A 16,386-nucleotide genomic window follows, 5' to 3' on the forward strand; every position below is an offset into this window, starting at 1 on the left:
TCCCACCCCCGAAAAGGAAGGTATAGATGAGTGTGAACAGGTTCTAATCATGCATGGATATGTCGTGGATATGACCATGTTATATCCAACAATCAGGACATGTTGCAATTATAGTGCCAAATATGAATGTATTGATGTTCTGTCTTTATGGGAAAGCTGTACTGTGATGTGCACATAAAATACGGCATACATGACGATGCTGCCGCCTTCTAGAAGGGCAGCACGCGCCAGAGGGTATGGTGTGTGTCTGTGTGGGTGTGTTCCTGTCAGAGTACATACAAACTATAAGAAATAAAACTTATCACAGACTTGTACGTGGGACTTATGATGTAGGCAGGAGGAAATGGAATATCTGCTCAGTAATCTTCAGCGACTTTTATCTTCTCGTCGAAAATTTGGGTGTTCTGCTCGTTTACGCTGCCGCACCGATTCGTTTCGGCTGTTTGACTGTTGGCAATTTTTAGCAGCGTATTCCATGCCAATATGAGCTGATGGTTTAGATCTAATTCAGGTACGGCCGTGGGTGCGCCATTTTGAATAGCGAGCGAAAAAAATGTGTACGATACTCTCATTCCCAAAGCAGAATTCTGCATTGGCTTTCCACCTCTCCGCTGTCACCCCACCCCCCCCCCCTCCCCACTCCCTCCCTTCCCTCTGCAAATTGGCAATTTCTGCCGGGTTTATGAAAATGGCATCGCAATTTTGCCCCACCGAGGTTTTCCATCGCTTGCTGCGGCCAGATGCCGTGTATTCTTCCACACAATAATGACATATCTGGCAGTTAATTGAGATTGTATGTATTATCAAGGTCGGGCCTCCATTCCGCAAATTATATTCATCCAGAAAGCATTTAATTCTCCGAGAGCAAGGACCTCCAGCAGCCGGGGTTATGTTCTCCGGCAAAAGTACGCGGCCTTTTTTTTTTTTCGTGTTTTTTTTTTTATGGGTGTGTATTTTACGTCATGGCGCTGTCATTATTTTGCCATATTTTTGGCAATCTGGGACGCCAAATGGTCGGCTAGTAATCGCGACCTCATTTGCGTTTGTATCTGCACTTTGGGGCAAACCTGCTGTCTGTCCAAGGGGGTGGGGAGGGGGAACAGCAATGCAGTCCCGGTCTCCCAAAATGGCACTGGCAATTAAATAGCGAATCAGTTCCATGTTTGGTTGTAATGTGATTAATGTACCTCGACTGACGACAAGTGTTTCATGAGAAACAGTGTGGGAGTATGTTTCTTGGGGATGAATTACCGTAGTAGGTTTTCAACAGTATGCCACGTCACCAACAAATATTTGTTGAAATGGTGTGCAGTTTGTGTGTGTGTGTGTGTGTGTGTGTACTTGTACTTTGTGGCAGCAAAGGCTAATATGTTCCATAGCTCTGAAAAAATATGGGCTGATCATTATCTTATTCAAGTAATATTTGCTCGGTGTTTGACAAAAAGCACACAGTAATTGAATTGCTCCACCCAAGTTTAGGGTTTTCAAAGGTTTGGCAGTTCTTGTAGGTGAAGCAGTGTAACAAACAATACTTGGTAAATAAATAACTCTTCGAGATATGCGCTCAAGCATTCAATGTAATTTCTTTGGTGAAATCTAGTTGAGCGTAAGAGAATACAATTTTTGAAGTGGAGAAGGGAATAATCTTGCAAATGCATTTCACATGATAGCATGAGCCATGTGTGATCTGCTTTCAAAATGTCAAGTTTGTATGTTGTGGGCTCCGATGCGAATTAAGGGGGACCCTCTTTTTGACAGTTAGAAAAGAACTCGTGTAGAGCTGACCATTTGCATTAAGACTATCTCAGGTGTGGAAAAGCCTGTGAGCCTCACTTAATACTGGTAGTAAGGCAAATATCTGAAAAATGACAAAGTTTGATTTCTTAAAATTTCTCGTATTTTCTCCTCTGACACTCTGCTGCCTGATGTCCACAGCTATCAAGTCAGTTTTGCACACACCGCCTGTTAGCATCAATGCAACTCGCCAGCATGTATGTTTCAGTGGACTGATTCTAATTTGTGAGAGAGTAAATATGGAAAGTGATGCGGATGCCCCCTCAGCCAGCACAAGCCATCAACAGTCTGACGGCCTTGAGACAAAATACGTTGAAGTGGGAAACTGGATCAAGGCTAACAAGAGAGAATGAATTAGAAGCTGTTAAATTCTGTTCATGGAGTAGAATGAACAAGTGTGTGTGTGTGTGTGTGTGTGTGTGTGTGTGCCTGACTAGTAAGAGAGTATAGATTCGTGTGTCCACTTTGTATTCCAGTCCACTCCTGCCAGCGAGGGAGCCCTTGAATATTGTTATATCCTCATTAGGCTGGAATCGTGTAGGCTAGTGCAGATCACTTAACAGCTATGTCACTTCGCATTAACTCATTACTCTTGTCCGCTTCCAGCGCTCGGACGCTAGATTCTACCACATAGAGCTGGCCCAGATAGGGTATGACTAGTCTACACTCGCCCCGTTTTCAGACACCCAGTGCCACAAATTAGGTATATGGCTTACAGGCAATGCATAGTCCTCTAGCACAGCAGAACTGCAGAACATAGAAAGAGTGGGCCTTGTGTATAAAGAGAGCCCATCCTACATGTATGTAACTTGATCTGATCGCAGGGTGTACCTTGTTTTGATGTTGGCCGGTTTTCCCAACTGATGTCATTGTGTATGGCGACATTTAAAGTCTTGGAACCCGGACATGATTTTTTTTTTTCCATAACACTTTGATGTTTTAGGGCTTTGTTTAAGTGCAAGCAGAAGACATACAACGATGTCACGTGCCTCTATGAATGTCACCACAGTTTCAAATGAGATCTATAGTGCAGTTCTGTTTTTTTAAGATGCTTGCGGAGACCTCACGCAGACTAGATCCGATTGCATGCTGAGATTAGAATAGGCCACGGAGTTTGAAATGTGGCCGGATGAGGCTATCTGTCTTTAAAAATGTCACACCTGTGCTCTCAACCTCTGCAGCGCTGAAAATGCGCCGAGATATATTTATAGAAAATTCATATCAGCGACGGCGAGGATGATATCCAGTAGATCGGTAGACCAAAACTTGTAAATGCTTTGTTGGATGTCATGTTGCCACCATCTAGTTTCTGCTCACCCCCCCCCCCCCCAAAAAAAAAAAAAAAAACACCTAGCCTCGTACTCTTTCAAAACTGTTCACTCTTTTGTTAAAGTGTGCCCCTGTCTCCTAAAAAAATGAAGAAATAAATAAATGTTGCGAAGATGCTTGTGTACTTACCATGTGAGAACATGTTCCCCCCCCCCCTTCCACCACCGCCACCTGTTAACCTCGCGGCCATTCACCCCCTGTTCTGGGTCTCACAGGATGCCAAGCTTTCCTCTTGTCTGTCTGCTTAGGTTTTTCTTCCTTCTTTTTTTTTGGGGGGGGGGAGGGGGGAGGGGGTGGGGGTTGTCAAACATGTCTTTTGCCTGTCACACCCAGCCTCCAGAATCGACGCATATGTTGTTGCCTACATATTATGACCCTGTTGGGTCCCCATACACAGTCTATGGGCCATTTTAATTACGGGGAGATAACGAGTTATAATTAGTAGACTCCCCCCCCCCCCCCCCCAAAAAAAAAAAAAAAAAAAACACCCAAAAACAAACAAACAAACAAACAAACACAAAAACAACAACAACAACAATCTACAGCAACAACAAAATTTGGTTGTAGTGAACTTTCTCTGGGTCGTGCAGAGTTGAATTTGTGGTTAGGCTCTCTTCATACCCCCTGTTGTGCATAAATCTCTAACATGACTTTGCATTTTCACCACTGGAAAATCATGGCAGGATTAGTCTAACGCTTCCAGACTCAGCCATAGGCCCATATTGCATGTGTGGTACAATGCTCTTTTTTATTCCTTTATCTTTGTTTGCAAGACTCGTGTGAATGAAAGAAAGAAGGGTGGAAATGATGAAGAGTGGATAGCGTCTTTCCCCAGAGAAAGAATCAATATATTATAGTTGATATTGGAATGGCATCAAGTTGTGCATAATTATTATTACGAAAAAGGGGAAGAGTCAGTCCTATCTATCCATTTCTGTGTCAGTGGTGTAGCTGATGCTGTTGGTACATATCATATACCCTACACCAAATTATACAGAAGTCACCTTGTGATGATTGAAGTGTTACACTAAAAGCCATCATTCAAGTCCACTCGTGCCGTAATTGGATGGAATTTCACCCAGCATACGCTGTGTAGTGTGTGCAACAAAGAAGCTAGAAATGGAAGCCCCCGGGGCATTATTTATGAAGTAGAATTAAAATGTTATTTCCTGCTCAGCATGGATCTGATATTCTCCTTCCCTATAGTGTAATGTTCAGGCATTGGAGCAAATCAGTTGGTGATATGATTTGAATGGCATAGGAGCATGTGTGTGAGAGAGAAGATGAGGTTGTGGCCTTGATTCCAGGCTAGAAGATATATTTACCTCCACTTTTCTCCCACAAATGCTATAAATGCATTAGTCTTTAGAGAGACTATCCCCTCATATTCTTACATTCAGTCTCTCTCCTTTTTTGCCCCCCCCCCCCCACCTGTCACATGTCAGGCTTTACAGGGAATAGATACATCGTAAATAGGAACTGCCTTGACTCAAGACGAGGAACGTGGTCATTTTAGGTGACATCTGTGTGTTGTTGAAGGAAATTAACGCAGAGACTTGAAGCAAGGCTAGTATGTGATCAGTGCATACTAAATAACAGAATGTATATATTTTTCATCAGTATTAATGCATTTTGTTTCTTTTATCAATTTTTGTTTACCTTGATCTAACCATATCTTTCTCTCTTTTTCCTTTCTTCTTTATCTTTGCAGCCTGTTTCAAAGACCAAAAAAATATTTGTAGGTGGAATAGCGGCATCAACAACAGAAATACAATTAAAAAAGTTTTTCGAGAAATACGGCAAGGTAAGAACAACATTCATTCCTTTATTTGGTGTGTGTGTTTGTGTGTGTGTTTGTGTGTGTGAGTGTGTGTGGTTGTATGTGTGTGTTTTAATGGAAGAAAACTGTAATTAAATTAAGTAATTTAAGGATGGCAATACAGTGAGTTCCCATCCTTAGATCATGCTGTAAGAATTCCCTGCTCTGAAATGGCAATGCCACAAACTAAATGAATTGGAATCTAATGTAAAGTATTTACGACATTTCATACAGTGAGTTTACACACATAGTACCTCAATTAAAAAAAAAAGAAGATTACACTGCAATTGAGGATTCATATGATAAGTATCAGAAAGTTTGTTTATTTGTTTTTCCTGTTCATTTGAAAGTAATATGAAAAAAAAAATCTGTATGACAAGTGATGCAATATGGCATGCATGGTGTAAATTTGCCGTGAATGGAGACGGGAATTCTGACGTGAATAGGAAGTGACAAGGCTCTCGAGTCGTGTGCGCTTGAGCGGTGCGGAATTAAGAGCCAGAAGTGACAATTTTCAATCAAACTGCTGATGGATGGCTTGGGGAGAATGTCACAGGAGTTCTGTCAACCTCTCTTCCCTGCGTCATCCCGCTTGAATTTGCCCAGATGTGTGTGGGGATGGGAGACGATCTTGCTGATGTGTGCTATAAAGTTGCACGATTTTGTAGCGTTAAGTGTGACCAGCTAAAAGACAGATATCCTGTGTGGTGCAGAATGTTACATAAATTCGACTCACACGATGCGTCGCACAATCGTGATGCATGGTGGAAATGTATGTTTGTGTTGTTCAGCATTCCATCTGCAGAAAACATTCGAATGTTATAGTGTGCCATTGGGCAAGCTGTATCTTCTCTAACATCAGAGTGTATGCATGGGACTGTGTGACTCCCCCCCCCCCCCTTTTTTTTTTTTGTTTTTTTGTTTTGATTGTTGTAATGTGTGCCTGACTTGTGGGTGACAATCTTTGGCTGGATGCATCCAGTGTAGCCAGATGTTTATCAAGTGGAAGACCGATATTGGTTATTAAAGTGGTATTGCCAGTGATCCATTTGGGGCAATTAAGGTAATTAGGGTGGAGGTTATAATGCATGTCGTGGCTGCTTTCTCTTGAACATTAATGTTTCTCGGAATCATTGATTCGATGTACTAGACTGATACCATGCCAAGGTAGAATGACAAGGTTTTTACCAGCAAGCCAGGCATATTCCAATTTGGTTGCAAAAAGAACACTGTATATAGCAAAAAGAAAAGCCATTGAAAAAAGTTAAATACCCGGCTCATATAACATATCAAAGCCATGTTTCTAAAGCATGGATAAAGCTGTTTTTTTTTTCCTTTGGCCCATTGCAGGGATTCTCTATTTGTGTGCTTTACCTCATGTGGGCATTATCATTATTATTGTTGCTGTTGTTGCATCTTGAAATACTAGACTTTGAGTATCACTATAACTCTGAATTTCCTACAAAATGACCATGCCGCAAAGGTTCACATTACTCAGTGCATTGCTGATCACGTATTGGCTCTCATCCGAACAGCAATAGTTTCCTGTGTCCGTGTGACGCTGAAATCCGCACACAGCCACAGAAGTGTACAGTGATACCACCGATTATGGATTGTAGTAATTAGGCACGTTTACCGTCAGCAATATTACATTTCAGTACATGCCAAATTCCGGTGTCATATATTATTTTTAAAGAGCCAATATTTGAAAGAGCCAAATATAGTTGATTGACCATTGCTGTAAATATGCTTTATGTATAATTATGTGGCCACGTATTTTTGCTTTAAGCGTTGCATTAGCCAAAAAAGAGCGTTCGATGTATCATCAGAATATTTGCGAGGTCAACCACCCGCGGAAGTGTGCATGTACTGGTGTCAGTGTCCTGTTCTTATTGATCTTGTTAGGAGAACACTTGGTAATGGATAAAGTGAAATTCATTTTGCAAATGACTGATGGGAAACTGCATGTGTCTCAACAGAATTCTTGATGGTGAATGCATGATAAGCCAAGGTTTCCATTAGCGCCGCACTGTTGGCACGCTGCGGAATGTCCTGTCAAAAAAATATTGTCGGGGAGGCGGCGCAGGGGGTGCGGATCAAGATGCAAGGAGCGCAAACTGACATTGAATTCGGATGACGGAGGAATTTAGGCAGGGGATGTAGAAGTTGTGCATGTGATATCATCGGCAAAAGGATCTGAATTCTGCAAGTAAGGGCAGTATACCGGTGTATTGATGTATGAAGGGTACTACTAGATATCTCTACCCTGATGTATGTGTAGGGATTTGTCATGGACCATGCATAAACAAACACACAAATGCAGCAACTTGTAACTGCCCTCTGGTAAAGACTTGCGGTCATTTTTCTCTAGCAATGAAAGTATTTTTTTGTTGTTGAAATCTTGATATTTATCCAAGTCTACTGTCTTCTGTGATACCAAAAAATAGTCAGGAATAAATCACCAGAAAATGCAAAGAGGGGACTCAAAATCTTATGACAATGATAATGTGCATGTATGACCTGCAACCACCCCCCCCCCAAAAAAAAAAAAAAAAACCAAAACAAAACAAAACAAAAGAAAACCCAGCTCTTCTACAAGTGTTTTGATATTTGTTTTGGATGATATGATGAATTAGAAATTATGCACCTAAACTGCTGTGTTGTGATAAGGTTATCGATGTCTGATGCACATAGGGACAGAGATAGGCTTTGAAGTGATGAGCGGTGCATGCAGGCGTCATCTAGTTACCGACCTTTTATGCGGGAGCAGCTGCCCCATAAATCGGCCAATCACCCGGGCTTTGTTGATCAACGCTTGTATTGATGTTGCCGTGGAAACTTGGCCGTGGCCTTGAGACCCTTCCAGTTCCACTGTGGCAGTATATTACTCTGCGTGAATTTTGTGATCAAAATTAGTGCCCTTTGAGCAATTTTTCACCTCCGCAAATTTTATCTTATATGTGAAAATATTGATGGGAGGATTTCTAGGAGCACCTATGAATGGTTACAGAGGGGTTAGTGCTGCCATGGTGGAGCTAGGTATCTCAATACACACGGGGCGAATTGCAGCCGCTTCGGAATAACGAAAAGAACATCCTGTTATTCATCATCAGAGAAGGCAAAATTAGATCAGCCATCGCTGATGGAGCCTCAGTGGGGAAGCTTGTGCAATTTTATATGCCGTGTGCGAAATAAGCAAACTGCAGCCGGGAATTTAAAACAACAACAAAACAAAAAAATGCAAAGTGATATTGCCTCGGCTCGCTTAGGTGTGGCAGGATGAGTTAATTCAGGCACCCTCCTTGAAGTCATCTACCGGTCGTTTAGTCTCTGTTATTGAATTTCCAGTTTCTGTTTTTACAATTTACCCAGAATTCAAAATTGCAGTGATATTTCATTCATAAAGAAGATTATTTTTTCCCCATTTACCGACTAGTGCATTGGATTCTGCATTTGTCCCTTTGCTTGTATATAGGGTATCTGATGAAAGTGCTGTATACTTACAATCACAGTCTTGATGTAAAAATCAACTTCCTAGCCCATTCATAAAAAAATAGCCAAGATACAGTGTATGTCCCAGAGCTGGTCGAAAAAGGACATTAGTACTTTCCCTGTGACTTGTTTCAGAAATTATAGGTTTTGTGCGTCACAGTGTGTTGGTCCCGCCCAGTGATGAGACAGCATACTTCCCTTCTCATTATTTAGTGCAACACTATCTTGTATAATACTAGTAGTCAGCACTTCTTGTGGCTGGATCCAAGGCTAGCTTGTATGCTAGCAGCTTTTCTCTGAACAAAGAATTACATTCATAATGTTTCACCAGCAGTGTATGTGTATGTGGGTGTTCTTGACTGAAAGATATAAATAATATTATGAGTGCGTGGCAGATTGAATAGGGAACATGGAAAAGGGAGGGGGATAGTTTTTCAGAATATTAGCCTCCTTTCAAGACGTATTTGACCAATTGAAAATATACCACCACAGAGTAGAATTTAAAAATAGATTTATCGAATATATTAGGTTTGCTCTTCAGTTACCGTTGTCTGCGTGATGTGATATAGCTGCTCGGATAAAGTTGCCCAGCTCCTCGATTAATAACGGTGTATGTCGTTTGCCCACACAAGTAAGGATATGGCTCTGATGGGGCGGTTATGGAAGACGTGGTCGGGAATTGGGAGGGGTCACCGGCAGAAAAGGTCAACGCTGAAATGGGCAAGGTAAACACATGGTGACAGTGTCACAAGCCATTTAGCGAGCGAATGATGAGCCCTAGCAGGATGTTTATACTGTCGCCCAATTCTCTACCAAGAAACTTGCAGGGACCAGCGGATGCTAAGCTGTACCCAAGCACTATCATCCCCAAACACACGTATCACGCAACACACTCGTCAAAATATAACCGAAGAAAACATTCTCCCAACCCCCCCCCCCCCATACTGCCATAAAAAAGTGGAGCGATTAAGGAAGTAATGACTGACTCAAAATGAGAGGTAAAGGCAATACCAGATGTATATTTGAGAGTCATGGTGTTCTAGAAAAGTCATGTTCCATTTTTTCTGAAGGCCTGCACGTGGATACGGGCTCTTGGAATATGCCTCCTTTGGCCAAGCCCCAGTAAACACTCTCGTCGACACGCCCACACAGTCTGGTCTGATTGATTCTCTGGATAGTTTTCATAAACACTGTTAACCCATAAATTGCTGAATATTATATCCTGGAATACTGAGGCTTACAGGCTCGGCCACACTTGTGGCCTTTTGCGGTTTACGGGTTGAACAACAGCAATAGGAACACCTATAGTAACACATGGATGTTCACCGGAGAGTCATGGGAAAAAGAATGGGAAAGTTATATGAACACACCTTTGCCATTCTGCAATGATCAATCAGTTTGCAAATTTTAATTCTTTATCAAGGACTTGGAAGGCTGAGCCTCTGACAGTTTCTTATTGAGAAACAATCAGAAGTCAAAATGTTACTTCCATTCGTCAAATGAAAAAAAAAGTTTGACTTTCTGTCCATTGCATACTGAGGGCCTATCATGATGATCTTTGTTTAGCTGGACTAAAGATTTTTTTTTTTTTTTCCACTGGAATAAAGTTTGATGGATTCCGGGGTCATGTAGAGCATCTCAGCTTTTGTCTCATGTTATTGCCTCTGAAACTTTTTTATTTTGGCTGTAAAGTTCAACCACCCCTGAAAGCTTTGGTAGATCTTTTCCCAAAGCGAGGGTGGGGATAAGAATTTGACACTTGAGGTCGCGACAATGTGAAAAATTGCAGAGAGAAGGTCCCAAATTGAATTATACGCGATAACAATAGAGGAAATCATTTTCCGCCTTACCCAACAAACGATGGCTTTATTCGCACAATCTCCTCGGGAGTCAAAGGTGAGAAGGAACCCCGAAAGCTCGTGTCACTGCCTGATACTGCAAAATGGAGAACCTCGTCTTTTGGGCATTGCAGTTTCCTGCGAAGGCTAGTCTCACACTCCAGACTCAGCTTTGACAAGAATAGGACAGGTCACAATTATTTTATTTTCTCAATTTGTTGTAAAGTTGATTTGACTTTTTACTGAGTAGGGGAACTGCTAAATTTCAGGATTTTGTTGTTGTTTTTGTTGTTGTTGTTCTTGTTGTTGTTGTTGTCATAACTGGACCCAATTCATGATACCCCCATCACAATAGATATTGTTTTGCCACCCTTTGGGAGTATATTTAGTGCAAAGTTCTAATGGTCTGAAGATCAAACCAGAAAGATATGGTACGGATGCTGGTGACATGGCATTTGCTTTTGAGACAATTGCTCCGGTCTTATTTCTCCAGGGATTTGGGGTTAGGGTCAGGGTTTTAGGTTAAATTTGATATGATTATTGGGATTGGGTTAGTGTTACGTTTGTGGGTAGAATTTATGTTTGGCTTAGCGTGCAGATATTTCATGGGAACAACTGTGGCAGGAGCAAATGTCATGGAACCATGGATGCCATGTAAAAATTTGATGGAATAAAGCAGGCATGTTTTCCATCAAGTGAAGGTTTACCTAGCTTTTTTTGTCTGTGTGTTGAGGAAAAGGTGGGAAGAAAGGCATCTGGACACTTCTGGACTCTGGTTTAGAGCATCCCTAAAATACGTCCAGTGAAAGAGGAGGAGGAGGAGGAGGAAGAGGAGGTGGGGTGTACAAAGGTCAATGTCTTGTGATCCGTGTCCCCCTCGGTGCCCTCATTATTTCCATTACGGGGTCTGAAAATAGGATTCTAAGCCTCCAGGGTGTCAGGGGTTATACATCCAACCTCGTGTAGAGGGAGAAGAGAGGGGTGGAAGAGGAAAGAGGAGAGAGATAGAAAGGTATAAAGGGAGACAGATAGGGAGAGAGGGGGATGGAGAGATAGATAGATAGATAGTTAGGTAGATAGATAGATAGATAGAAAAGAAGAATTAGAGAGATAGATGGATAGATAGATAGATAGATAGAAAAGAAGAGTTAGACAGATAATTAGATAGAAAAGATGAGTTAGAGAGATAGGTAGATAGGTAGGTAGATAAATAGATAGATAGAGAAGAGGTTAGAGAAGAAGAGTTGGAGAGAAAAGGGGGGAGGGGTTATGGAGTCAAAATATCATCCTTGATGCACATGATACATCCATATTGCAACATTTATACACAGGTTTGTAGCGTATACACAAGAATGGTCACCCGCACACACACACACACACACACACACACACACACACACACACACACACACACTCAGAGATAGGAGCAAATCATACAACCAAACACATAGAGACATGTACACACATACACACACACACACACACACATTGTGTACACATTCATTTAAGATGACAAGACTGACGCACACACATACACACACACACACACACATACCCACAAAAAGACGAAAAAGGAGAGCCGCTCTTTACCAAGGTAAAGTCTGGAGAGATGGTAATATGCTGTCCGTGCACCGGAGTTTGAAAGATGTCCTTTTGATTGGGTTTTTATTAAAGCTGCAGCGATATGGGATCTCCATTTAGACGGAGAGGTGCGAGATGCTGACGTGTGAAATTTACAAGTCTCTATGTAAAAAAAAGAAAAAGAAAAGAGAAACATAAAACAAAAAATCTGATGAAGGTGGAAAAAGAAGAAGAAGGGCTAGATGAATAGACACATCGTGGTAGTTTTCTCCAATGCTGCAAAAAGCAACGTGGTTCCTGTAGACTTCCATGGGTTTATTGAAATCTGTGTGCCTTGAGAGAGAGAGAGAGAGATGCCGTGTTTTTGTATACACAGTTGTGGCTATTTGCTTTAGGGGCTGTCGTATGAAATATGAGGGCAGTGTCCAAACTAATAAGTAGGTTATGGCTGTAGTCGAGATATTTTTTTTTTCTTTTTTTTTATCAAGAGAGAGAGAAAGCAGTGCACTATGGATTTTATCCTATTGAGTCCAGTGGGAATTTTGATGCAGAAAATATCATTTAGTGATCACTAAATTGGCAACCCAAATATCATAGCACATCATGTATGTTGGAGAAAGATAAGGTATAACTGGTGATGTTTGTGAAGTCTGCACACAAGTTGAAAGAAGGACACAAAAAATTGCCAATTTGAGAGACAAACTTTAATGATCTAAAAATGTATTGCCAATTTAAGAAGTAATTGGATATTTTGCAATCAAGAGGCCTTTGATTATGAACATCATATAAGAGCGTAGGACTGAAATGAGAAATAGAAGTTTTTTTTTTACTCTACCTTATTAAACACTGAGATTGAATATTGAAAATTGTGATGAAAAGATATAGCATTGAACTGCAGAAATGTGATTTCCTGGACGTGATGGGTCAAGAAGATGAAAAAGAGAAGAAAGTGGGGGGGGGGGGAATTGTGGGTATCCTGCTCAAAATGTAATTCTCAATAAAAGAAGGAGACCGGGTGATGCTGCTTAATGAAGTCGTGTGAAATCTGGGTCCATCTCAATTGGAAAATTTGTCCAGATGAATGTGTTGGAGGAGAAGTGGGTTAAAAATGACGACAATTTCCTTCCTCGCACTCGCTCGCAAAATGTCAGGCGAGCAGAGGGGACTGCTACGGAGCTAAAGGCCAGGTTTGACTGTGCAGAAGTAAGGAGCCAGTTTGCATGGAGGCTTTTTTTTCTGCTTTCTCTCCCCCCCCCCCCCCTCCCTTTCTGGCTTTGATGGTAAAACTAGGGAGCAAAAGTGCAATAAACCTAGGGGGGTTATTCCCACGGACCTCCGTGCACAACCTAGATTCTGAAGTGCTAGTTATCTATCGTCAGCCTCGATATATGCCTCCCCCCCCCCCCTCCTTTCGTGGATGGAGCCGGAGCCTTGTTTCGTGATGAGGGCATTTCTGCATCAGATTTGGTGTACCTTTGTGGCCATCGCTAGTAGAGACAGGTGTACCATGGTATAACGCATGTCTTACATGATGTAAGGTTGAAAATTGTGTGGCAAGAAATTTTCTTAGCAAGGGGTTCATTAATTGTGACATCCCTAGATTGCCCTTGTATATAGTTTGGATCATGAGATAGCATTGTTAGAAAGGCGGTAAATTATGTTTTCTCTGAGTTAGTAGCTCAACAGAGGGGTGAAGCTTTTCTCCACATACATTTACCTAAACCTAGTAATGTGTGTTTATAAGTAGCATGTGATTTTTGTTTTTAAATGCCAGTTCAATCTACCTTATGTTTGTTGTGATGAAAGAAAGGGAATAGCCTTCGAATTTCCTGTGTCTTTCCCTATCCTTGCCTATATCATCATCAAGTGCGTATCAAAGATAGAAGAGACTGATTTGTCGATAGATTGGTCGTAACAGCCATCAACAGAATGTTGTGGTTTCACTCAGTCATGGTGTGTTATCTTTAGCTGTAGTGACCAGTTTTCTTTTGAGACCTCACAACCTCAATACTGTGCTTACGGAAGGTGGATACTCCATAGACAATAGAAATGAACATCGACGCAGTTAATGTCAAACGGGAGAAAGGGGCAAGTTCCTTCGACGCGAATATTTTTAGGAATCGCCACCTCCAGAGGCAGTTGTGTTCTTTGATGGGCTGATGAGGAAATGAGAGTGAACCGGCACCGAAAGACCCGACACGGAGCGGTAACGGAGGGATTATGTCGATGGTGAGAAAACACTTTATTCTAAAACACACTATTCTTTGCTCTGTGCTCCATTCCCCACTTTTGCTTTCGATCTTGCCCCCCCCCCCACCCCTCTCTGAGATCCGCAAAGAATATTTTGTATAGAATGGTAGTAGTCCCAGGGCGTCAATCGATTTTTAGCACGAGATCCCGCATTGATTATGCTGAAATTTAATTTGCAATTTATCAGAGTTGTCGAGAGCCATTTCCCATTGAGTCGTCATGGCGATCAAATGAAATTTCCAGTGTCTTCCAGCGAGAGCGGATTGGTCCGTAGCGCCATTCTATTCTCGTGTTATGCCCGTCAGGAGTGAGGAAGCGCAGAGCAGCACTGGACAGATGGCCAGATAAAGCGTTTACTCCGCATGCTTACGGTTGCCATGGCAACACTTCTCTACCTCATCTTGGGGGGTATGTTGTTATTTTTACAAGGGTGCACAATATTTACAGGGACGGATGATTTTTACATAGCGTTGCTGCGGTAGTCTAAAATTCAGTTCGATGCACTGTACATCATTCATGGAAGCATACATGTATCAACTGCAGGGGCACAGGGTATACAAAAATATAAGATATTGCCATTTTGTTTTGAAGTAAGTGTTAAAAAGTATTTAGCAACCCCATTTGAAGATGTCTCTCCTTTTTTTTTTTTTTGACTTGTTCTGCCAAGAATCAGGGAAATACATAAAAGGCTTTCAATGTTTATTGACAGCCAAGTTTCCACTTGCTAACCTGTGGGTACATTACGTAAATTCATAAAATGCAGAATAAAAGAATTAATGAGCTGACATTCAGAAATGTGTCCCCTGCCAGCAGCTCTTTGTGCTTTAAGAACTGGAGTTAATATATATGGATGTTTGGATTGTCTTTCTGTTTGCTACAATTCCAGAGGGTCTTGCAGCATAGACACAATGCCCCTTGGGAACGTATAATCTGAAGTCTTGAATAAAATGATCGGCCCCGAGGAACATTACTTACTCGTGTGCACATGGGCGTTGTCTCATGCTTGAAGTAACAGTCCGACCATGGATGACTGGGTTTCAACATTTTAACCTTTGTTTCGGTAGGCTTGTTTAGTTTTAAAGGTCAAGTTTTTGCAGTGTGGGTTACAGGAAAGTGTTCGTTTCGTCTGTTCAAAGGTTGGCTACTCTTACCAACTGGTTGAAGATTTTAGAAAAGGTCAAATTGATGATTTTTTTCTTCTTCTCCTCGGCAATTTTCTCATGCTGGCATCGATATAGGATGGATGATCAGGAGGGGAAGTGGTCAGGGAAGGAAACGTAGCCTTTCTTCCAGACTGTTTGGTGAATCATACTGCCTGTATGTTGTATTATGTCCTGCTGTTCCTGTCAACACTAATGACAAACTGGTTTGATCAAGAAGGTATGAAAAGAGCTTCTTGCCGCCTTGGTTTGATCAAGGTTTGATGCAAGTTTGTTCTCATGGTGAGATTCTGGGCCTTAGATGGCTTGTAAGCTTACCCTGTCGTGGTCTTGCTGTCAGACTCCAAAACACTTTCTGACGTTTTATCCAGGGTGCTAACCCCTCCATTACAAGTGGGGTGGGGGAGGGGAGGGGAGGGGCAAAGGTCCAGCAGCATGGGATGCAGAGGACTGACACTCTTCACTTCAGAGCTTGAGATTAGGAGGAGGTCTCCATGACCACCGTCCTCCCGCTCTTGCTCCGCAAAAACACACAAGGAGATTATTCCCAGTGATGTAGCTTGGGATGGAGATTGATTTAGTGCTCCGTCTTTCTTGTCAACCTCTGCCCGGAGGATAGGCTTCAAACGAGAGAAGAGATATGGGATGGGGGTGGGGGTAGGGCTGCTAAAACAAGAACAAGCACAATATGTAATGGGTTGTGTAATGTTGAGGAGGCCGACCAAGGCGCAAAGTTAAAGGGCAAAAGACGTGACTTTGGGTGGAACAGGGATGATTTTATCAGCTTTTCATCCAAAGCGAGTGATGCCTGCATTGCTTATCAATGAGGCGGGAGAAAAGATTTTCAGGGTTCCGCGCATCATCTTCTTCAGACCCATGCCTTGGTGGAGGGTGTTGCCTGCCTGCCGTCACCATGAAAGTGAAGAATCAATGTTCATGAAGTAGTAAATCTGACAAAATCCCCTCCTCCTCATCAAACACATCCCCCCCTCTCTGCCGGCGTGGCCCACCATTAGCGCTGTTCCCCAAGTCCCTCTAATGCCCCAAACAAATCCCCCAATACATTAATATCACTTTGCTTTGTTTACTCCCTCTGCACCTTAAGTGGCCATCTCCCTCCCCC

The 16,386-nt window shown here is 42.1% G+C and overlaps 1 protein-coding gene across 3 annotated transcripts in view; it reads left to right on the top strand.

Annotated features, from left to right (window-relative positions):
- The window catches only part of LOC140227345 (RNA-binding protein Musashi homolog 2-like), a 265,855-nt gene that overhangs the window by 109,844 nt on the left and 139,625 nt on the right, over window positions 1-16,386 (top strand). For all 3 annotated transcript variants that reach the window (XM_072307760.1, XM_072307762.1, XM_072307761.1), the window contains exon 6: window positions 4,835-4,927. In XM_072307760.1, coding sequence (XP_072163861.1) covers window positions 4,835-4,927 — 93 coding nt within the window. The remainder of the gene's footprint in view (window positions 1-4,834; window positions 4,928-16,386) is intronic.

This window comes from Diadema setosum, chromosome 4 (genome assembly GCF_964275005.1).
Source record: "Diadema setosum chromosome 4, eeDiaSeto1, whole genome shotgun sequence".
Classification (NCBI taxonomy): domain Eukaryota; kingdom Metazoa; phylum Echinodermata; class Echinoidea; order Diadematoida; family Diadematidae; genus Diadema; species Diadema setosum.